The sequence below is a fragment of the Triturus cristatus genome, chromosome 11 (genome assembly GCF_964204655.1).
Source record: "Triturus cristatus chromosome 11, aTriCri1.1, whole genome shotgun sequence".
Lineage (NCBI taxonomy): Eukaryota > Metazoa > Chordata > Amphibia > Caudata > Salamandridae > Triturus > Triturus cristatus.
In genome coordinates this window covers 410785295-410808066 of record NC_140594.1, presented here as the reverse complement: position 1 = coordinate 410808066, position 22772 = coordinate 410785295, and the positions used below count along the sequence as shown (strand labels likewise).

Genomic DNA, 22772 nt, shown 5'->3' with positions numbered 1-22772 from the left:
GCCAGATACCCACACCCATTGTCCAAAGGAAATGCGATATTGATGAACTGGTCAGGCAAATTTGCGTACGCTTTTCTGCCTCTCCCACTCATTCCTTTAGTGGTGCGCAAACTACAACAGCACTCCCTCACACTAATCCTAGTAGTTCCAACGTGGGCCAGACAACCGTGGTACACCACGCTGCTGGAACTCTCTGTAGTACCACACCAAAAACTACACCTCTCACCATGCCTCCTAACCCAGAACCATGGAGAGATCAGACACCTGGACCCAGCTCAGCTCAACCTTGCGATCTGGCTCCTGAAAGCCTAGAATTGGGGTACCTAAATCTTCCCCCTGACTGTTTGAACATCATCAGAGAAGCTAGACGCCCTACCACTAGAGCGTGCTACGCTGCCAAGTGGAAAAGATTTATTGTTTATTGCCATAACAACACCATCAATCCTCTGGACGTGTCTATCCAACACATCATAGGCTACTTACTCCACCTACAGAGGTGTAATCTAGCCTATACGTCCATTCGACTACACCTCGCAGCAATTGCAGCTTACTTACAAAACAGGCAACATCTATCACTCGTCAGAGTACCTGCCATTAAAGCCTTCATGGAAGGCCTAAAAAGAATAATTCCCCCCAGAGTACCACCCTCACCTGTGTGGAACTTAAATATCGTTCTCACAAGGCTGATGGGGCCTCCCTTCGAACCCTTGCATAAATGCGAACTACAATTCCTAACATGGAAAACCGCTTTCCTTGTAGCCATCACTTCCCTTAGAAGGGTCAGTGAGATACAAGCACTTACCATACAAGAACCTTTTCTTCCAATGCACCATAACAAGGTTGTTCTCCGTACCAACCCAAAATTCCTACCTAAAGTAATTTCCCCTTTTCACCGAAACCAATCTGTAGAACTACCAGTATTTTTCTCGCAACCTCAGACCGTTGCAGAAAGGGCTCTGCACACGCTAGATGTCAAACGAGCCTTACTCTACTACATCGAGAGAACACAACCTAACCGAAAGACCAAACAACTGTTTGTCTCTTTCTCTCCACCACACAAGGGCAACCCCATCTCAAAATCAGGGATAGCTAGTTGGATTGTAAAATGCATCCAGATTTTTTACCACAAAGCAAAACGAACGCTATCCGTTCCCCCTAAAGCCCATTCTACACGAAAGATAGGGGCTTCCATGGCATTTCTAGGGAACATCCCATTAGATGACATCTGCAAAGCAGCTACATGGTCAACACCGCACACTTTCACCAAACACTGCTGTGTAGATGTGCAAACTAAGCAACAAGCTAGTATGGGCCAGGCTGTACTTAAAACACTATTTCAAACCACTGCAACAGATACGGGTGGTCGCCGCTAAGGTTGGGAACTGCTATATAGTCTATGCAAAAGTGTGTAATCTGCAGCTCATGTGCCTTGAACGGAATATGCTACTTACGAGTATGCATCTGTTCTTGGCATGTAGAGCTGCAGATCTACACACGCCCACCCGCCTACCCGGCTACCTGTATCTGTTCCAGTTTATCTAATTTAGATACACACATGGGTTTCTTCACTGTTATTACTACGCTCCATCTTTCCCTGCTGGCGAAAAACAATCTGAGGATGGAGCCGAAGCCCATGCGCAATACGATCCAAGGGAGGAGTCACCAACCTCGTGTCTTCCAAAGACTTTAAAGAGGAGAAACAAACTGCAAACATCCGGGCCCAACACCAGATGGCGATCTATGCAAAAGTGTGTAGATCTGCAGCTCTACATGCCAAGAACAGATGCATACTGGTAAGTAGCATATTCCTTTTGCGTATTTTACTGTCGGGACATGTAAAGTACATGTCCTGCCTGTGTCATATGTTGCACCCTGCCTTTAGGGCTGGGTAGGACTGCCAGAGGGATGACTTACACATGTGTCCAAAAGTGTTGGCTTTGCCATTGTTTTCAATGGCAAGGTCAGGCTAACCGTGTACGACTGCTGTACCAGTCTGCAGTGGTGGACTGGGGGACTCTTTTTACTTTTTTTTTTACTTGGAGAACCTCGAGGGTGGCACAATCAGTGCTGCAAGCCCTTGCCAGCAAACCCGGATGCAACTTTGTGCATCGGGTCCTGATCCCTGGTGCTGCATGCAAAAGAAACAGTTGATCGACGGAATGCTGAACAATGCAAACATTCACCCCCAGTCACAAGGATCTGTGTTTAAACCTTCATTCTTTTGCTCACCACACCACCCCAGTTTGGACCCAGCCATATGCAAATCAGTCTTGACCCTGTTCCTTATGGGAACAGTCCAGCCCGAACTGCCTAGCCAAATCCTCCCTGGACCGGTAACAAGCATCCTGGGACGGGTTTCGGGGCTACATCCCTCATCAGCCACGCTAGCTTAAATCCAGTGGCGCAGTGAGCACAGGACCCACATCTAGGCATTCCCTTCCCACTGCATGGCATGACAGAGGGTTGAAGACTTTTGGCTACCAACTTGCCCCAGCAGGTTTTTCATCGGTTGTGTTCCTGTGCTGTGAAAAGGAGGCCAACTCACTGACCCTTGGAGTCCCTTTGGCTGATATCTGGAGACTGCTTCTCCTTGAGCAGGATACAACAAGCACAGTCCCCCTCCTTTGTTAGCCTCCAGGTTCATCACGTGCAGACCACTCCGGTGCTGCCTCACTTTGCTGGTTCCATAGTGCAGAAGAACAGTCTGCCTTCCTGTCCAGTCGAGATGAGTTTGGATTGCCAGGGGTGCCGTACTTATGCTCAGAAAATGCCCTTAGGGCAGGATGCGGTTGATAACAAATGGGCTACCAGATTCTCCCACCTGATGACCACTTCCTGCAAAGTGTGGCATGGGGACATCCCAGGTGCATCTTTCTGCCCACTTCCAATATGGCAGGACCCCTCTCTTGCCGTGTTGAGCTCTCTAGCTCAACCCAGCTGTATGGCTACCAAGGGAGCTACAGAAACTGGCTTGACAACTGGTTTCCTCTTTTCTGTCCCATGTGCCAGCCTGTCTGTTTGGGCCAACACCTCTAGTTTCTTGCAGGACACCTCCTTTCACTGCACTACCCTGGTGTATCCTTTCCTGGGAAGTCGTTGGCACGTCAGCAAGACAGAAAGCTGTCTCGGCTACAGGACCCTGTGTGCAGCCAATATGGGCACTGGGGACTGAAGTCAACAGAGTGGCAACTTCGCCAAAATTGCCCACTGCAACTTGTTGTTTTAATTTCGACCTGAGTCAAGTCGGATTTAATGTAACAAGTTGTTTGATACCTTGGATGGCCCACTTTGGTTTTACAATTCCCCAGTTAGCACGGATGAGGGGTTAGCATGTAACTCTGCACTGGTCAATTCGGTCAAGCTTTTCCACAGTAAAAACAGTTCTGTGTTTATCCTGTTAGAAGTTGTAACACTACATGTTCTGCCCGCGGCATATGTTGCACCCTGCCTTTGGACTCCGTAGGCCTGCCATAGGGGAGACTTACACATTTACAACTAGGAAGTCTGGGTTTATGTGAGAAAGTGGCTCTGTATATACTGTTCCCAAATAGGTACAGGGTGTACAGAGTCCACAGTCCCCAGAGGCTTGGCAGAGGCTAAAGTTAGATATAACCTTACTCTCTAGTGGTAGCTTGGTCGAGCAGTAAGGCAGTATCAGAGGACAGTATAAAGCATTTGTTGTACACACTCAGTCAGCAAATGGTCACACACACTCAATAACTGAACTCTAGGCCAATGGTTTATATATAAAAAATATATGCTTGTTTTATTTTAGAACCAACAATTGAAATTAAAATATACTTTCTCTGAATGAGATGCTTGATATAAATACTTTTGCAATATGCAATTGACTTTTGTAAACAGTTACAAGTGGTTGCAATAGGCAACACTATTTTAAACACAATAATGCATTGAGCTCAATGGAAGTTTCATGTTATTTGCCACAAATTACTTTTAGGATTACTTTTGGAATTCCAGGACTGGATCCTAGATTCAGTCCTGGGTCAGTACTTGGAATCAAGTGATAAAAGTCGACTTAATTACTGTGATGATTTTTACAGAATATTTTGCTATTTTAAAAGTTGACACTTCGACAATATTTCATAGAAAACAGTCAATGATTCCCTATGGCAGAAAATTCAAGTTACAGGTATAGTATGTTCTCGTTACTTTTGTAATCCAGTACTGGGTACCTAGACTCAGTACTGGAACCTTTATCCAAAACAGGTAAGTAATTACGTTTTCAGATATTACACGATTTATAAAGAATATTTAAAGATTGCAGAAATTGACACTTAGGAGAAATTTCACAGAAAAACAGTCAATGATTTCCTATGGGAGAAAATTGGGTTACTGGTAGGTACAGTTGTAAGTATTTTTCAGAGTCTGGGCTGGGCACCAAGATCCAGCACTTGGAGCTCACCTAAGAGCAGGTGAGTATTTTCGTTTTCGTTACTCGGCTGATTTTTTTTTTTTTTTTTTTAAACCGTTTATTACAAGTCTTAAAAGTATACAAGTATGGGCCCACAACCTTCCGGCCGGCCGCTAGCAATGGTAGGAACATACGACATACATTTATGGAACACGTGGTATTACAGGAGGAGCATTTCTCAGTAGGTAACAATGTCAAAAGCCACATCATCCAGGCCCCATTATGCGGTTTCATTTTAAATTAAGAACAACAAAAATAAAAACCACACCCACAAGGCAACCCACAATCAAAAATAGCAGCACGTGCTCCCCTAGAGGGGGGATCCCAACTATACCCAGAAGTATAAAGAGGGGGAAGAGAACAAAGCGAGGACTGGGGGAACCCAATGCCCGGCAGCGGGGGAATGAGTCGGCAAAGGGGACGGGGCTGGCGAGGCATCAGGCAGCAGCGGAGGCGCACAGATACCCCCTCGGTAGGCGTTCCAGGGGCCCCATACTTTCACCCACGTCCCAGGCTTACCCCTCGCCACATACACCACCTTTTCTCGAAACATGCACCAGTCCATGTGTTCTTTCCAGGCCGAGACCGTCTGGGGCCTCTGGGACCCCCACAGTTGAGCAATATCACGCTTGGCTATCATGTATCCCAGAGTCACCCACCACGTCTGCGGCGCCGAGTAATCAGTCTGTTCCCACACATTCAACAGGCATCTTCTCGCTTCAGGCAACAGCGCCACATGCGTAACCAGTCGCAGCACCTCATGTACACCACGCCAGAACCCTTCCACCTCCGGGCACTCCCACAAAATATGCAGAAAGGTCCCCAAAGCACCACACCCACGCTTACACAACCCATCTCCAGCATAGCCCATACGCAGAAGCTTTGGCCCCGTCATGTAGACCCGGTGGAGTATCTTGAGCTGGACGAAGCGAAGGCGAGCCGGTATGGCCACCTCCTTCGGGGAGGCCACCGCGGAGGTCCAGTCCTCGTCGTCCAACTCCAGCCCGTCGGCAACCCAAGCCGCACGAAGGGCAGTCAACAGGCCCGAGCGGTCGTTTATGAGCTTTTTGTATATAAGTGAGATCGTGCTGTCCGGGACGTGCCCATCCAGCATTCTATCCTCCAGGGGGGAATATTCCGGGATGGAGGCAACGTCCGAGAAGACGGAGCCCAGCGCATGACGGACCTGTAAATACCGAAAGTATTCACTGCCCTGCAACTGAAATTCCGTCTGCAGCATATCGAACGTTTTAAATCCTCCCCTCGTCCAAAGATCCCCCACTTTACTGATACCTATTATGTCCCACTTCTCGAAGCCCTTAGAGGTCCACAGGGAACCTAACCGCTCAGACGCGTATAGTGGTGATGCCCGGGTCAAACGGTCCTTCCACCCCATAGCTGCATTGGCCGCGTGCCAGACTTGCACCATGACACGCGTGGGGCCCGTCAGACGAGCGTCGGGCGCGCTAGAGTAGAGCGCTCGATTGTAGTCGCCACCTGGCAGGAGCATCTTGTCCATTTCAAATGCCGGGTTTAAGGCAGGCCCGTAGAGGCCATGGTTAATGGCAGCGAGCTGGGAGGCCCAATAGTACCGTTTAATATCCGGGAGGGCAATCCCCCCCGTCAAACCATGGGAGCGTCAGCTTAGCCAGAGCAATGCGCGGCCTCCCGTCCCAGAACAGGCGGCGTTGCAGACTCTCCACCTCACGGAAGTAGCGCGCCGGGACCAAGTCCATAGTGTTCTGCAAAGCGTACAGAAAACGCGGCAGAGACATCATCTTGAACAATGCCGAGCGGCGAAAGTGGCAGGCGCCGCCAGCATGCGACATCTACCCGCAGACGCTGGAGGGGGGGAAGCAGATTCCGTTCATACCGGGCCTCCGGGTCCAGAGTAATGAAGACACCCAGGTACCGAAATCCCTGCGGGCGATCTGGATCGGACAGCCCCGCGGGAGAATAGGAGCCTCCCCAGAGAGAACATACACACACGATTTAGCCCAGTTGATGACGAGACCGGAGTTACGACCAAACGAGTGTAAAACATCAACTAGCACTATAAGTGATTTACGTGGGGAGGCTAGGTACAGAAGGATGTCATCAGCGTATAGGGATACGCGGTCCTCATACTCGGGGGTCCAACGGAGACCACGGATGGAAGGCTCCCACCGCAGCCACTCCGCCAGGGGCTCCAAGGCAAGCGCAAAAAGGAGCGGCGACCAGGGACAGCCCTGTCGCGTGCCCCGGCCCAGCTCAAACGGGGCCGATACTCTTCCGTTCACGACCACCTGCGCCAATGGGCCCGCATACAACAATTTGACCCAACTGATGAATCCTGGGCCAAATCCAAACTTCGCAAGCATCGCCCAGATGTATGGCCACTCAAGCGTGTCAAACGCCATGGTGGCGTCTAATGACGCCAAAATGGCCGGTTCCCGTATAAATGGGACGCGCGCAAGCACCCCATGCAAACGCCGCAGATTAAGGGCTGTATTGCGATGGGGAATAAAGCCAGACTGGTCCTGATGAACCAGATCTCCCATCACACCGACCAGCCGATTGGCGAGTACCTTGGCGAGAATTTTAGGCTCCGCATTCAGTAATGAGATAGGCCGATAAGAAGTAACCCGATCCCGAGGTCTCCCTTCCTTGTGGATCACCACGATTGTAGCCAGACGCTGGTCAAGCGGGAGGGAGCCCAGCGAGTGGGCCGCGAGGAACATTGTGCGGAGGTGAGGCGCCATTGTATCCGGTCGCAGCTTATACAGCTCGATAGGGATACCGTTCGGGCCCATGGCCTTGCCAGAAGCGACCGAGCGTATGGCGAGGGCGATTTCGTCGGAGGTGGGAGCGGCGTCCAGCGACACCCTGTCCTCCCCGGACAGGGAAGACAGCGCGATATCCCTGAGCAGGGCACGGGAATCCTCTTCCGAGCAAGAAGAGACCGGGGAATACACCTCGCGGAAGTACTCCGCGAAACAGGAGACAATTTCTTCTGGCTCAGTTACACACACACCATTCGTTTTCTCAATCAGCGGGACCACACGATTCGCTCTCTCCTTTTTATCCAACCACGCTATCAGTTTACCAGCCTTATCACCCACATCATACAGTCGCCCCTGTTGCTCTCTACTAAGGCCCCTGGCCGCCTCCGTAACGAGGGCCCTATAAGCCGCCTGTTTGAGCTGGAGGACATGTAGTGCAGCATCCGTCACCCCATCTTCTAGATTACCCTCCAGCTCAGCTATTTCAGCCTCCACCCGGGTCACCTCCTCCCGCTCGCGCCTCCGGGCGTGGGAAATAAGGGATAGGGCCTCCCCTCTAAGTACTGTTTTGAAGGCCTCCCACAGGGAGATAGCTGAAGGCACTGACCCCACATTCTCCTCAAAATAGCGCTGGAGGGATTTAATCAAGTCAGCGAGAATGGTGGGGTCGCGCAGGTACCAGGAATTGATTGGGACCACCCTGCTCTCAGCCCTCGGAAAGACATCAAAATGCAACAATAGCGGGGAGTGGTCCGAGATACCCCGTGCCAAATGGCGCACCTCCCCCACCCTCCCGACATGGGCCGCCGGGACAAGGACATAATCAAGCCATGAGAGACTACCATGGGCCCCCGAGTGGAAAGTGTATTGCAGCTGCGTGGGATGTTTTAAGCGCCAGCAGTCCACCAATCCCAGTGTATCCAAGAGGCCGGATAGCCACGCCTGTGCCCGGGGGAGGTCCCTAGGGGGGTGACGATCCACAGTCCCAGAAACCACCGCGTTGAAATCCCCCCCCCCACCACCAGAAGCCCCCCCGGAAGGCCAAGGAGGAGGCGCCCCAGATCTGCAAAGGTGGTCGACTGCAACCCCGGTGGGACGTACACTGACACAAAGACAACCACTTTGCCCTCCATTCTCCCCACCAAGACAGTGTAACGTCCCCTGTCATCGTGGAGCACCTCATCAATTTCTAACGGGAGCGAGTTCTTTACCATGATACCCACACCCCTCGAGCCTGACGTGAAGCCCGAGTGGGCCACGAGGCGGTAGCCACGCCGATTCATGGCGCAGAAGGAATTGCCAATAAGGTGTGTCTCCTGCAGGAAGACCACATCAGGCGAGAGTCGCTTCAGATACTGTAGGACCACACCTCGTTTGATCCTGTCCCCCAGTCCATTGACGTTCCAAGACAACAAAGTTAATTCCCTACCCCCCATCATACACAGAAACCATCATTCGTCCCCCCGAGAGCACAGTAGAACCAACACAAAAAAAGGGTTGCCTTGTGATAATAACGAACAACACCCCATCCCATCCCTGCCCACCCACCCCAACAAAACTCCCCCCTCCCTGCACCCCTGCATGAGCCCAGACAGCCCCCCCAACGTGCAGTGTGCCTGTCGCCCCATAGATAGTTAAACTAACTAGACCCCCAGAGGAGGAGGGAGAACCCCCAAGAGACCCCACACAACCTCCATAGGAGGGGAACTTAAGCAATCCGACGTATAGTCAAAAGTGGCATCATTTTTGTCCCGAGCGAGGCCTAATATTAGTCCCTCAGTCTTGATCCGGCGAGCCCTCTCCCCCGGCCGCTCCCCCCCCGCCACCCCGATCCCGATCTCCAGACAGAGTATCCAGCCAGTCCCCGGCCGCTTCGGGACGATCAAAAAAGTGTGTGCGACCTTCCAACTCCACTCGCAGCTTAGCTGGGAAAAGCATGGCGTATTTGAGATTTAGGTCCCGAAGACGGCGCTTGACACCAAGGAAGCTCAGTCTCTGCTTCTGGACCGCAGGGGTGAAATCAGGATAGAAATTAATGTCCATATTGTCAAGTCTAATCGGTCCCTGTAGTCTGGAGGATTGCAGGATAGCGTCTCTGTCCCGAAAATTAAAAATCCGGGCGATGAGAGGTCTCGGAGCGGCTCCGACCTTAGGCCTTCCCCCGGGAACCCTGTGGGCCCTCTCCACAGCAAAGAATTTACTCAGCCCCCGTGGCTGGAGATGGGTAACAATCAGGTCTTCCACGAAAAGGTCCGCCGCCGCTTCCTCACGTCCCTCAGGCACCCCGATGATACGGATGTTGTTCCTCCGGGCCCGACTCTCGGAGTCCTCCAGGCGACGATCCATCAGCGCACTCGCCCGAGCAAGCCGGCGCACCTCAGTTTGCAGGGCCGCCACATCTGTCGTAAGGCCCGATGCGGTGTGGGCCAAAGAATCGACTCGGTCGTTGGTCTTGGAGAGATCGGCCCTTATCAGGCCAACATCTACGAGGACCGAGTCGATCTTCTGCGCCAGTGTGTCAAAACGCTGGCCCACAGAGGCCTTCATCTCGGCGATGGCGCCCATGACATCCCGCAGAGTCAGATCCGTGGGCAGATCGGGGGCATCAGTAGGGCCCTCAGGGGACCTGCGTGGCACCTCAGGAGATCCCTTCTGGAGGGTATAGCGATCCATGCTGTTGGACTGATGGGCTGCGCCACGCCGGGTCGATTTTACCTTTGCCCGATCGCCATCTTGTTTCGTGGCCATGGTCCCATTCTCCCGATCGCACCAGCCACGTCGTGAAGGGCGGGCAAGCCGGTCCACGGGCTCCGGGGGGGTGCCACCCCAGATCTGCGGGGCGGATCACAGCCGGCGGGCAGGCAGGGTCCCCCAGCGAGGCCACACCAACACACGAAGCCCCGCGACCCAACCTCGCATAGACAGCAAGGAGGGTGCGAAAGTGAAAGTGCGGGTTACGCGAGCCACCAAGCCCTGTCCGCCGCTGTTATTCACTTCGTCACTGGATCGCCCCACAACGCAAATCCGGGGTTCGGCTAGGAGAAGGCCGCAAACCTCAATCGGTGCTAAAGTCGGTGTCCGAGGTCCGATTTGGAAGCGGAAAACGGGCGCCACCTCAGCTCGGGCTCACCAACACAGTCCCCTCATCTGGGACAGGATATGTTCAGGATAGTCATAGGAGGTCGCGGAGGTCCTCGGGAGCCTCGCACCTACGCGGCCATCTTGGTTGCGTGCTAGGCTCCTCCCCCACTCGGCTGATTTTTGGTGAATATTTTAAGATTTGAAAAGTCCACACCTAGAAGAAATTTCAGGAAAAAGCCAGTCAATGTTACCCTATGAAGAAAATAGAGTTTGCGGTTTAGAGGTAAGTACTGGACTGGCAGAGTTGAGGTTCTGGGCATAGACTCAGGGGTCCCCCAGGGTCAGGTAGGTACAGTTGGTTCACCCTCAGCGACTCTAGGGCAGCCGGGTGCAGAGAGAGTTAGGCCCAATGTTATCCTATGAGGGATAGGGGGGGCCTTGGTTGGTGGCTGCTGCCTAGCAGGCCACGCGGCTGTGGGAGCTGGGCTCCTGGTCACTTACTCAGGGCAAGTGGGGAAGTAGATAGGTGTAGAGGTTGCACTGCCAGGGCCACTCGGGCGGCTGGGTGCAGGGTACTTTTGAGCCTTCGGGCGCTCAATTGATTTCAATGGGAAATCTCCGGTTTAGAAAGACTGCAAGCTCGGGGACGAGGATTCTTCAGGTGCCACCACCACTTCGAGAGGTAAGTTGGGTCGTTGGAGGATAGGTAGGTACCCCGGGATTGGGCACAGGGGGCCGCGTGCAGGGTTGCCTTTTGGTGTCGGGAAATCTTACCCTCTGTTGATCGTGGTAGGGGGGGGGGGGGCACCTTGTTCTGAGGCTGCAGGCTTCTTCAGGAGTGTCGAGGGAGGTCCTTGGGTGCCGGACTCGGGGTCACAGTCGCCGTGGGGTCGTCCTCATGGTCTTTGTTCACTCTGGCACTGGCCAGGCTTGGCTGGTGCAGAGTGTGCTGGGTTCGCGGTTCCGGGCTGCTGCCAGGGATTAGAAGTAGGTTTTGAGTAGAGCCTCTACTCATGGGAGTCCCTGGGGCTTAGAGCCAAAAGGTAGCCAGGTCCTCTGGGGTTTGTGAGGTTGCTGGCCACAAGAGATGCCGGGTTGGAGCAGGAGCAGGTTCGAGGGTCGACAGGCCTGTAGGGCTGGGGCCAAAGCAGTTGGTGTCTTCCTCTTCTTAGCAGCTGCAGGGCAGGTCTTCTTTCTTCTTGCTCTTCTTTGTATTTTGGAATCTGGAATCTGGGGAAGGGAGGTTCAGGATGCCCCTAAATACTAGATTTAGGGGCGTTACAGGTAGGTGAAGGGCAGGGGCCAATGGGTCCCTGTCCTGGGGTGGGTACACCCCCTATCCTGCCTCTCTCCGGTGGGAGGGGGGCAGGAGCCTAGTCCTGATTGGGCAGGGCTTCCCATCTTCAAGATGGCGAGAGCCCAGAGATGTGCTTCACCTTGCCTCCCCCACCTGAGGGGTGGGGTTGGCAGGCTGGCACATCCCCTGTGCTTATTTGGGGTTTCCGGCCAAGCTTCCCGCCGGAGTGGGGGGTTGCAGTGGCCTGGGGAAGCTCACAGAGGCGGCATGCCTTTGAAGCTTCCCCCTGCCCATCCTGGGGGAGGAGATTTAGCACCTCGCCCAGGATGTGCATTGTTGCAGACCCAGGAGAGCAGGGGCTCTCCTACCCAGGGGTCCAGCAACATGTCTGCTGTGTGGCAGCCTCAGAACAGACGTGGATTGTAGGTTTAGGTTTCAGGGGGCCTCTCTAAGATGCCCTCTGTGGTGCTTGGTACATTAAATCCACACTGATGCCACTGTGGGATTTAATGTGCTGAGCAGTTTGATACCAAACTTCTCAGTCTTCAGTGCTGCCATTATGGTGCTGTGGAATTCGTGTTTGACAAGCTCCCAGCACCATATACTCTTAGATGGCAGCACTGCACTTACAGGACCCAGGAATGGACCTGAGTACTGTAGGGGCACAGGGATCCTCCCTCTGTGCCCACACCACTGGCATAGGGCACCCAGCTAGAGGGGTGGCTGATGTATGCCAGGACAGTGTAGGTTGTGGGCATGGCACACAGGGATGTGTGCAATGTCGACTGTTTTGTCTTGTATCCAGACACTCAGCCTGCAAGGGCAGTGTGTGTGTTAGGGTACAGGGCCTCTAAGGGTGGCACAATAAGTGCTGCAGCCCTTAGAGGCCTTCCCTGGTCACAAGGCCCTGGGTACCTAGGGTACCATTTACCAGGGGCTGACATGTGGCCAGGGTTTGCCAATTTGGGTTTTGGCTGTTAGGCAGTTTTTAGGGAAGGAACAAAGGCCCTGGGCACCTGATTGGCAGGAGCCCATGGCACAACAAGAAAAAGTGCATCAGCTATTAGGCAAAAAAGGGGGGGGTTACTGCAACAGAAACCCACTCTCTTACAGTTTGCCATTGTTTTGAATGGCAAGGTGGGGCCACCAGTTAAAATTGTCTTCCAGCCTGCTAATGGCAGACTGGGAGTCTTGTTATTCTCATGTCCCACCTAGGGTGGCACGACAAGTGCTGCATTCCCGGGGGGGGGGGGGGGCAAGGGTAAGTGCACAGGCACTATTGTCTGGTTGAAAAACCAGCACCATCAGTTCAAACCTTGGGGGGTGACCATACAAAAAAGGCATTTCCTTACAGACCCCCTTTGCATCAGGTTTCATGTCAGCACCTCACCCACGAGAGCTTGGTGGTCCAAGCCTCCCCTGCCAGAGTAAATTCTGGCGCATTCCCTACTAGTCCCCTGGAAAGGGAATCCAAGAGTCTGGATACCTTGGTAAACAGGTTTTCTTCTGTTAACCTGGCACTGTGGTCAGTGAATACCACCTTTCTTTTGGGCCGATACTCCCACTCCCTCTGGGACCAAGCTGCACAGACGCTGCCTATTATCTCTGAGGCCTGGCTTTTCAGTTGATCCGCGCCTCATTGAGAACCTCTGGTTGTTCGGAGTATGTCCAAGCCTCGATAATGGACATGCCCTTCGATGGCAGACTCGGCACTAGATCGCTTCAAGGACATCAGGACTACAGCCAAGTCCTTACCATGGCCCCTCGTCAACCCCAGTCTGCCTTTCGTTTCGTGGCCATGGAAGGAGCCTCCAGCCATGTCTGTAGCCACCCAGCTACCACGGCCTGCAGGCTTCCCAGCCCTTGTGTAGCTGGGAAATGGTACCCACAGACCTGGGTCAGTATGCCAGAGTTTGGGCCAGTCCACTCCAAGCCAGCAGCTTCCAAACCTCATTAGTCTGCCCTCCAATCATCATGGGCATCCAGTGGGAGGCAGACTAACCCATCATCTGTACCAATGGATTTTGAATAACATCTGACCGCTGGGTTTTCCAGATTGTCCAAAGGGGTTAGTCACTTTGTGATTACCACACCACCCACTTGTGATAGACTGATGGAGGACCATGTCTCTTCACTACAACAGGAAGTGGCAACTCTCTTCGTCAAGGGAGCAATAGAGAGGATTCAGCATCAGAAGTGGGTCATGGTTATTCTTGCTACTTTCTGGTGCCCAAAACAGACAGTCTTTATCCTACCCTCACCCATTCTCAAATCCTGTCTGCCCTAGACGTGGGAGACTGGATGGTAGTGTTGTACTTGCAGGACGCATGCTTCCACATCCCCTTCCTGCCTCCCCACAGAGGTTACCTGAATTTCATAGCAGGCCACGAGAACTTTTAGTTTTCCGTGCTCCCCTTTTGCCTGAACAGCGACCCCTCAGGGTGCTCACCAAGGTGGTGGTGGTGGTTACAGCTCATCTGTGGAGGTCAGGGGTGCCAGTCTTACCCTTTCTCGATGACTGACTGTTGAAGGCTTGCTCACCCCAGGCCGTCTTCTCCAGACTACGGCAGACATCCTGCACTCGCTTGGGTTCACTGTCAATGGGCTGAAGTTACACCTCATCCTTTCTCAGATGCTCCGTTTCACTGTAGCTGTTCTGGACACAGTGCAGTTTCAGGCTTATCCTCCGGAACAGCGAGTCCAGGATATTCAGGCTATGATACTGATGTTTCAGCCTCTATCCTGGATTTTGGTGAGACTGACTTGGAGGCTGCTGGGCCTTGTGTCCTACTGCATCCTGCTTGTGACGCATGCCCATTGGCACATGCAAAATCTGCAGTGGAACCTGAAGTTCTAATGGGCTCAGTATCAGGGGAATCTCTCCATCCAGATTTTGGAAGGCCCTGCAAAAGATAGTCAGGGGAGGCTGAAGGACTGTGATTTGGTAGGCGGCAGACTCCTCTCCCTTCCCCAGTCAGAACTAATGGTAGGCACAGATGCATCACTCCTGGGCTAGGGCGGCGATCAGGGAGAGGTGGAGATCAGAGGACTCTTGTCTCTGGGGGAATCCGGGCTGCACATCAACCTGTTGGAGCTCCATGCGATCTGGTTGACATTGAAAGCTGTTCTACCCTCCCATTAAGGGAAGGTTCAGGTGTTCATGGGCTACACCACAGCCATGTGATACTGCAACTAACATGGCAGGGTGGGGTCGTGGACCCTCTGTCAAGAGGCTCTGCCCCTCTGGATGTGGCTGGAACATCAGTGCATTTCTCTGGTGGTTCAACACCAGGCGGGCTCTCTGAGCACCAGAGCGGACAAACTCATCTGAAGATATCTACTGGATCACGAGTGGCTTCTCCAGCCAGATGTGGCGCAGTCTCTTTCAGCTGTGGGGATAGCCTTGGTTAGATCTGTACTCCACCGCAGAGAACATGCGATGTAATTTCTGCGTGCTAGAGTTTCGACTCTTCATCTTGAGTGGAGCTCCAGCCTCCTGTACGCCTTTCTGCCAATACCAAGCCTGCGCAGAGTTCTCAAGAAGATGAGGAACGACTAGACCCAAGTAATCCTTGTGGCTCAGGACTGGGCTCTGACAGTCTGGTATCCTAAGCTGTGGAGCATGTCTATCAGTCCTCTGCTCAGGCTGCCCCTCCAGGAGGATCTCCTGTCGCAGCAGCAGGGGAGGCTTCTCCACCTGAACCCATCAACACTCCACCTTCATGCGTGGAGATTGAGCGGCAACGGTTGGCAGCTTTTGACCTTCCACCCAAAATCTGTAGTGTCATTTTGGCAGCTCAGCGTCCCTCCACCAAGACAGTATATGCCAGTCGTTGGGAGAAAGTTTGTGGCATAGTGTACAGACAAACAAGTGGATCCTTTAATCGCACTCCTTTCCCAAATTTTGGGGTTTATACTTACCCTGGCCTAGCAGGGATCTGCTTTTGGCATGTTGAAGGGTTATTTGCTGTCTCTGCCTTTTGGCTGCTGCCAGATCTACACTCCTTTTTAAGTCCCCTATTTTAAATGGGTTCCTTAAAGGTTTCCAACACATTTCCTCCAGCTCCCTTTGCTATGCCTCAATGAGATCTCCATTATGTCCTAACTTTCCTCATGTGCGCACTCCCTTTGTGCCGCTTCATAAGTGGTCTCTTAGGCACCTCATCATCAAGACGGCCTTTCTGTTGGCAGTTGCATCTGCCTGGAGGGTCAGTGAACAGCAGGCGCTGTCGTCTCAGCCTCCATACATCTTTTTTTTACCAAGATAAACTGGTCCTTCTTACTCCAGCATCCTTTATGCCGAAGGTAGTCACCCCGTTTCACATAGGCCAGTCCATCACCGTGGCTACCTTTTACGCTCCACCTCATCCCTCGAAGGCTGAGGAGAGACTTCGCTGGCTGGAACCAAAAAGAGCGTTGTTCTGCCTTTACGGCACACGACCGCTCATGGTGAACGATCAAGTCTAAGGAAGGAAAGGCGGTGCAGAAACTAACTATCTTTCGATGCATTGTGCTCTGCATTAGGAGCTGCTATGCACTGGCCAAGAAGCAAGCCCCTGAGGGCTTGGATGCTCATCCACCAGAGAGGCTGCAACCACTGCGTTGGCACACGGAGTTCCGGTCCTGGACAACTGTCAGACTGCAACGTGTGTTTCGCTGCAATCGTTCACCAAGCACTACTGCCTGGACAGTCGGGTCCGTCGGGGATGGGCTCTTTGTCCTTTCTGTCCTGCAGGACTTTTTAATCTAAATTGGGGTTGCATACCTTCCTTCTTGAAGGGTATTGCTTGGGTATTTATTCTAAGGTAAAGAATCTTCAGCTAGAAGTCTACATCAGATAAACAAGTTATTTTCCTTTAACGCCTTATCTGGTAGAGACTCTCTAGCTGCAGATTCCTTACCGACCCACTCATCATCCCTTTCTGCAAACAGAGTTTTAGGTACAGGGCGGTTTGTGTTTAGGAACCCTAGTTTCACACAACAGTGGTCTGTGTTCTTCGTTGGTCTGCGCTCCTGGCTTGGAAAGTCGCAAAAAGAAACTGAGGTCAGTGCCCTGGGGTAGTAGCTATATAAGCACTCTGCACATCACTTCCAGTGCGCAGTACGCCTCCTACTGGTGCACAGGGCTGCTGCGCACTACACATTCCTGAATCCAGTCTGACACCTGGGGATAATTCTAAGGTAAGGCATCTTCAGCTAGATAGTCTCTACCAGATAAGGCTTTACCGAAGGTAAGTAACTTGTTTTTCTAGTTCTTCACACCCCTTGCCATTTATTTTCAATGCCTTTGAAAGCAATTGATATTTTATTTACTACCAGTTTGTTTTTATAATCTTTGTTTTTAAATTCGTATTTTTAACTTGTGTGCTTGATAGACATGACTTGTCTTAATGCAGTAAATTGAAAGTATTTAATTCATATTTCTTGCATTTGTCATGAGACACTGATGCACTGGCAGTGTGCTATGAAATCTTTTTTACCGCCTGTCTTAAGTGCTTTCTCTTTCTTGTAGAAAATCACAGAAGACTTTGCAGTGCGTCAGCTGTATGACTGTAACTGGATTGTGGTGAACTGCTCCAGCCCTGCCAACTTCTGCCATGTCCTGCGTAGGCAGATACTGCTCCCCTTCCGCAAGCCAGTATGTTATTATTCTCTACTCATGGTCCATACAGAGAGTGCCACTTTTTAAATGGAAAGGTGGTTAGTAGTGTAAGATTAACACATTGTAATATGTTTTAATGTCTTTAGTACTGTACCCAGAAATGCTAAGCAGATCAGTTGCTGTCGTCCGTAGTATAACAAATTACTGCTTCTACCTTTTAGAATTTAGTGGACATCCGTTGCCATCCACTACATTACCACATTACCACAGTAGTGCTGTGGATATTAACCGGTCATCCACCACATTGCTTGAGAAAATACTCATGTTTGCACTAGAAGGATTTGCTCTTTTGAAAATCAGTGAGTGTGTGGGGAAAAGCTTCCCCAAGGGAAAGCAACAAGCCCACTAGGCACTGCACCAGAGATCCCTTTGCCACAAGAAAAGGGGTCTGGGTGTGGCCTTACCAGGCATCGAGCCATGCCCACACCTCAAAATGAGAGCAGGAAGTAGAGGCAGCCTGCCCACACATTGGGTTGTACCCCATGCCAGAACGCCACATCAGTCTTTCTGAAACCCTTGATGGGCCGTTTGGGGAGTTAACCCAAAGCCCATTGGATGCTAGGGATATAAAAAAAAAAAAAGAATGGGTAGGGACTGGCTGATTCTGACAGCAGACCGCACCCCAACGCTAAAGCCCCAACAATCTTTCTGGCCTCTGTTAGAGCATGATCCCATAGATGGCCTTTTTGGGGAATTTACCAAAGTTCACAAGATGTTGGGTATATTAAAAAAAAAAATAAAAAAAAATGGGTGTAGTCTTTCTAATGTCCCCCCAGCCACTCCCCTAGAATCTATAACATCGTGTTTGCAAGTAAGAGGAATTTGTTCATTTTGGTGTAATTTTGACATATGGACCAGCATTGAGGGGTACATCCCAATTTCCTATCCCTTGCCATGATGAATAGCAGCACTATTTGGTCTCTGGGTAAGTCTGCGTCCAGAGAATCCTTTGACCCCTGGACATTTCTGCAACCTAAGGACTCGGGCAAATCCAAGTTGGTATGGTTTTCATGGTTCCTGCTATTATTTCTTACTATATATGCACTGCAAAACTCAAAACGTAAGTTCCAGAATCTGTGGGAATCCACAAACTTTCTACCTCCCAGCGTTTCCATACTTCTCCCCATAAAAACAGTACCCCACTAGTGTTGCTAGTTTTGACAATGCACAGTAGAAGCACTGGCAAAGTCAAAAGGTCCCAAGGACCCGCCCTTTGGCTGTATCAGTGCTCGTTTCATTTTGAAATTTATTTTTTTTTAATCTGATTTTTCTTTTGGTAAACCATGAGCGTCTTACATAAATGACCCCTTAGTTAATTCAAAATTTTGTCCAGTTTTCAGAAATGTATAGCTTTTCGGATTTAACCATTGTTTTCAAACCAGTTTCCACCACAAACTGCAAGTATGTTTAAACCACAAAAAATAGATTAAATGGACTACCACTTGCAAAATCTTAAGATGGTGAAGAAAGCAAACACTTTGATGCAATTGTTTAGAAAAAAAATACTTGCACATCTTTTTTCCCATTGTGTGAGAAAGTGCCCTCTTTCTGCATGGTTGACCCCACTTAATGCTAAACTGCGGATGTACTTTGACTGAGTGTGCCCTGGGCTCCTGCCAGTCAGGTACCCACCGCCTATGTTCTTTCCCTAAAACTACATTGAAGACCAAACCCAATTGGCACTCTCTGGCCACAGGTCAGTCCCTGGTAAATGGTATGACCGGTACCCAGGGCACTGTGACCAGGGAAGGCCTCTAAGGGCTGCAGCACTTATTGTGCCATCCTTAGAGGCCCTGTACCTTTACACTCACACATTGCCTTTGCAGGCTGCGTGTTTTGGTGCAGAACAAAGTGAAGAGTCCACATGACCTTTTACATACCTGTAACTCCCCTAAATCTAGTATTTAGGGGCACCCCTGAACCTTGCTTCCTCAGACAAGATGAAATTGCCAGAAGGACCAAACAGCCGTGCAGAAGCTCACGAGGAAGACACCCACTGATTGGCCCCAGCCCTATCGGCCTGTCTCTCCCTCAAACCTGCTCCTTTGAAATTCCGGTATGTCCTACAGCCAGCAACCTCAAACCCCGGAGGACCTGCCTGCCTTCAACCCCAAAGACTGTCTCCTGTAAACACCAGATTTGTTCACCTGCAACCTCTGGCCCGGCCGAAAACTGCGAATCCAAACCACTTTGCACCCGCTGTCCACGGCCCGAACTAGAGTGGGCAAACCCCACGAGGTCACCCCGGCAATCCTGACCCAAGATCCGGCGACCCTTGACCTGCCTCAAGCCTCCAGCTGATGCCTGTAGCCTAAATCCAGTACGTCCCTCCAACCACGACTAGGAGCTGGTAAGATCTGACCCCAAAAGGCACCCCTGCACCCGATGCCCCGCGACCTTGTATGCCCAAACCGACTATGCCTAACCAACCCCCTACTTACCTCTCGAAGTGGTGGTCGCACCCAGAAGACCTTCGTCCTCAAGCCTGCAGTGCCTTTGCAAACCAGAGGTTCCCCATTGAAAACAGGGTGCCTGACATCGAAACAGCACCCAGTGCCGCTGAGGGTGCACCTTTGGTGCTACTTTGTTTCCACATTTGCCCTGAGCTAAAGTCCAGGAGCTTTGTTCCCACAGCCAATGTTGCCTGCTAGCCAGCAGCCACAAATCGGAGGCACCCAATCCCCAATTGGATAACATTGGGCATCAGCACTCTGCACCTGACCGCCCTAGTGCTGCTGAGGGTGTAACAAGAGTGTATCCTTGACCCTGGGGGAACCCTAGTTCTTACCCCAGAAGCTCAACTCCAAAGACCGATTACTCACCTGGTAACCATTAACTTCCTTTCTCTCCATAGGAACCTATTGACTGTTTTTCTCTGAAAAATGTTCTAAGTGTAGAGTTGATTTGTATGGAAACCTGAAAAATAACAATTGTGCGAAACTGACTTTACTCACCTTTTCTCTAGGAAATGTCCCAGTGTGATATCTGTGATTCTCTTAGGGGGGTTAGAGGGCTCTGGAGGAACAAGGGCACATAGGGCATTTTTAAGCACGGCTCTCCTGGTAGCGAAAAGGCACATTGCGATGCATTGGAGGTCTCCAAGGCCCCCTACCCTGTCGAAGTGGAGGAGGGGAGTCGACTGGTGCACGCAGCAGGAACGAGTGGTGTCTGAAGCCCGTGGCTGCCCTCAAACATGGTCTGTTGTGGGGGAAATGGCTAGGTCAACTTGCTTAGTTACTTATGGAATTGTGGCAGTGGTCCTTCTTTTTGTGTATTCCGATGTGTTTGCGAGATGTCTCCAGCCAGCATAGCGGGTGTAACATATTCTGTCATGTCCTATGTGCGTGCTGTGTGTTCACCTACGCCGGTTTTGCTGGCCGAAACTCAGTAAAGTTCGTAATAAAAAAAAGTGTACATTATACATAGGTCGCATACATTTCTTCAATGTATCAGTATACAAGTCATAACAACTACAAAAAAGATATAGGAACATTCATCCATATACTGTGGCACTCAACATATTCAACCATATTGGAGGGAGGTCCACCACACATTACGTGCGGTCTTGGGGATCGACGTGCAGCCGGAGGCTCGGCGGTGCATACTAAATGTCTGGGAGCACACGGATCTTAACACTTGCACCATGCAATGGGCAACATTAGCATATAAGGTAGAAAAGCTAAACATCGCTCAGCAGTGGGGCGCTGGTCAACCACCTCAAATAGGGAGGTGGAAGGAGGACCTAGACTGGTGCATGTTCAAGAAGTCAGTCTACGTAGCTAGGGGATGCCCTGGGAAATGGAACAAGGTGTGGGAGGCATGGAACCGTTACAGAGGTGAAGTTTGTCCCCTGCTCGCCCACCGGATTGATACTGAGAAGCTTGAAACCCCTTGATTTAAACTATGTAATAACTGTACAGTATTTTGTAAAGTATACAACGTCAATGGGAAATGCTGAAGACACCTGCTTGTGATCAATAGATGTGCATTTGTCGAACTGTTTAATAAAAAGAATTATAAAAAAAAAAAGCTATTGTTTAAGATAAAACACATCACTAACCGCCATAAGAACATTTCTAAATTTGGATAAGTACTCATGTGACAGTTGGTAATGGTGACATGGTAGGTCAGATGGGCTGAATGGGAGAGGAGGGGGCCAACAATACAGAATACCTGATTGCTATATTTGATCCTTGTGTTTAGGGGTTATCCCTCTGACTCGTATGGGGGGGGGGGGGGGCCTCATGAAACGGCCATGCCGCCACCTTAAAGGTTGGACTGGTATCTCAAATACTCTCAGGACGAAGTGCCCACAACTCTAGACTCCACTACCTCTAAATATTGTTGACAGTCTGGGGAGTAGCATGAAGTTGGATGGCCTGTATTTACTGTGTGTAGGACTTTCTGTTCTGCCACAATGGTTTTGCGTGAAGCCGAACGGGAGATTATTCCTAATAGATAATGGAGCCCATCTATTTGGATTGTGGTGTCCAGTAGCGGCCTGTCCCCTGCCAAAGTGGGGGGGGGGGGGTGCAGGCCAGAGGAGGGAGGTGGGAAGGGTTTGGGGGGGGGGGGGCACAAAAACAAACGAAATTAAACTTACCCTGCGGCTGTCTCCTGCGAATCACTTCATTCTTCTTATGATCCTGGCCACCGGCTCGCAGCCTGCCCTGCAGACAATCCTGAAGCTGCTCTCGCATGAGAGCAGCTTCAGGATTGGCCGGAGCATCCGCAACTTGCACTCCCAGGCAGACTGGGAGCCCTTGCCTGCCCTCTCCAGCCCCAGCAATACAGCTGGGCCTGGAGAGAGCTTCACTGCGCATGAGGGGTTTGGCCAGCCTGAGACGGCCGGCCAAACATCTCCTGCGCAGGGAAGGGAGTGCCCACCAGCAGTGTCATCCCCTGTCTTTGGGGCGGGTCCAAGGGATTAAAATAAAACCAGTTTTATTATTATTTTATTTTCTGCTGGTGGCAGGAGGGGCGGCGCTCCTTCGCCCTGATGGAGCAGCCGACCCTGGTAGTGTCAAGTGCTTTGGAGAGTACTGAAGTTATCTCATTCCAGTAGAGAATCAACATGGGACATGTCCTTTTCATGTGGATAAAACTGGCCTCAGCATCTTGGCAGCATGGACAGGCATCTAAAGCCCCTTGATACATACGTGCAGTCTGTGAAGGGCGAGATATGTATGGTGGAGATAGTTAATCTGAGCATATTTGAGTCTAATGTTCATGGAGACGCACTTCGGGACCCCTAAACATTGTGTCCATTAATTATCTGTTAGGGTAATGGAGAACGCCTTGTCCCAGTAGGCTCCGAAAGCATGAATGATGTTTCTCTCTCCTCTCGAAGAGAGTTGTATATTTGTGTGATACCATGTCGGCCAGCCCCGTGTGTAAGCACCACCTAAAGGAGCTTAAATGTGTCTGGTTAGTCATGGTTTCTATTCCAAACTGTATGTAAATAGTGGGTTAGCGAAGAATAAAGGAGGAAAGAACCTGGCGGGATACCATAATCGTCTATCAGATTTTCAAACGTAC

The 22772-nt window shown here is 51.1% G+C and overlaps 1 protein-coding gene across 6 annotated transcripts in view; it reads left to right on the top strand.

The window, feature by feature from the left end:
• OGDH (oxoglutarate dehydrogenase) overlaps positions 1–22772 on the top strand; it is a 587498-nt gene that overhangs the window by 435213 nt on the left and 129513 nt on the right. For all 6 annotated transcript variants that reach the window (XM_085636081.1, XM_085636083.1, XM_085636078.1 and 3 more), the window contains one exon: positions 17085–17210. In XM_085636081.1, the coding sequence (XP_085492207.1) occupies positions 17085–17210 (126 nt within the window). The remainder of the gene's footprint in view (positions 1–17084; positions 17211–22772) is intronic.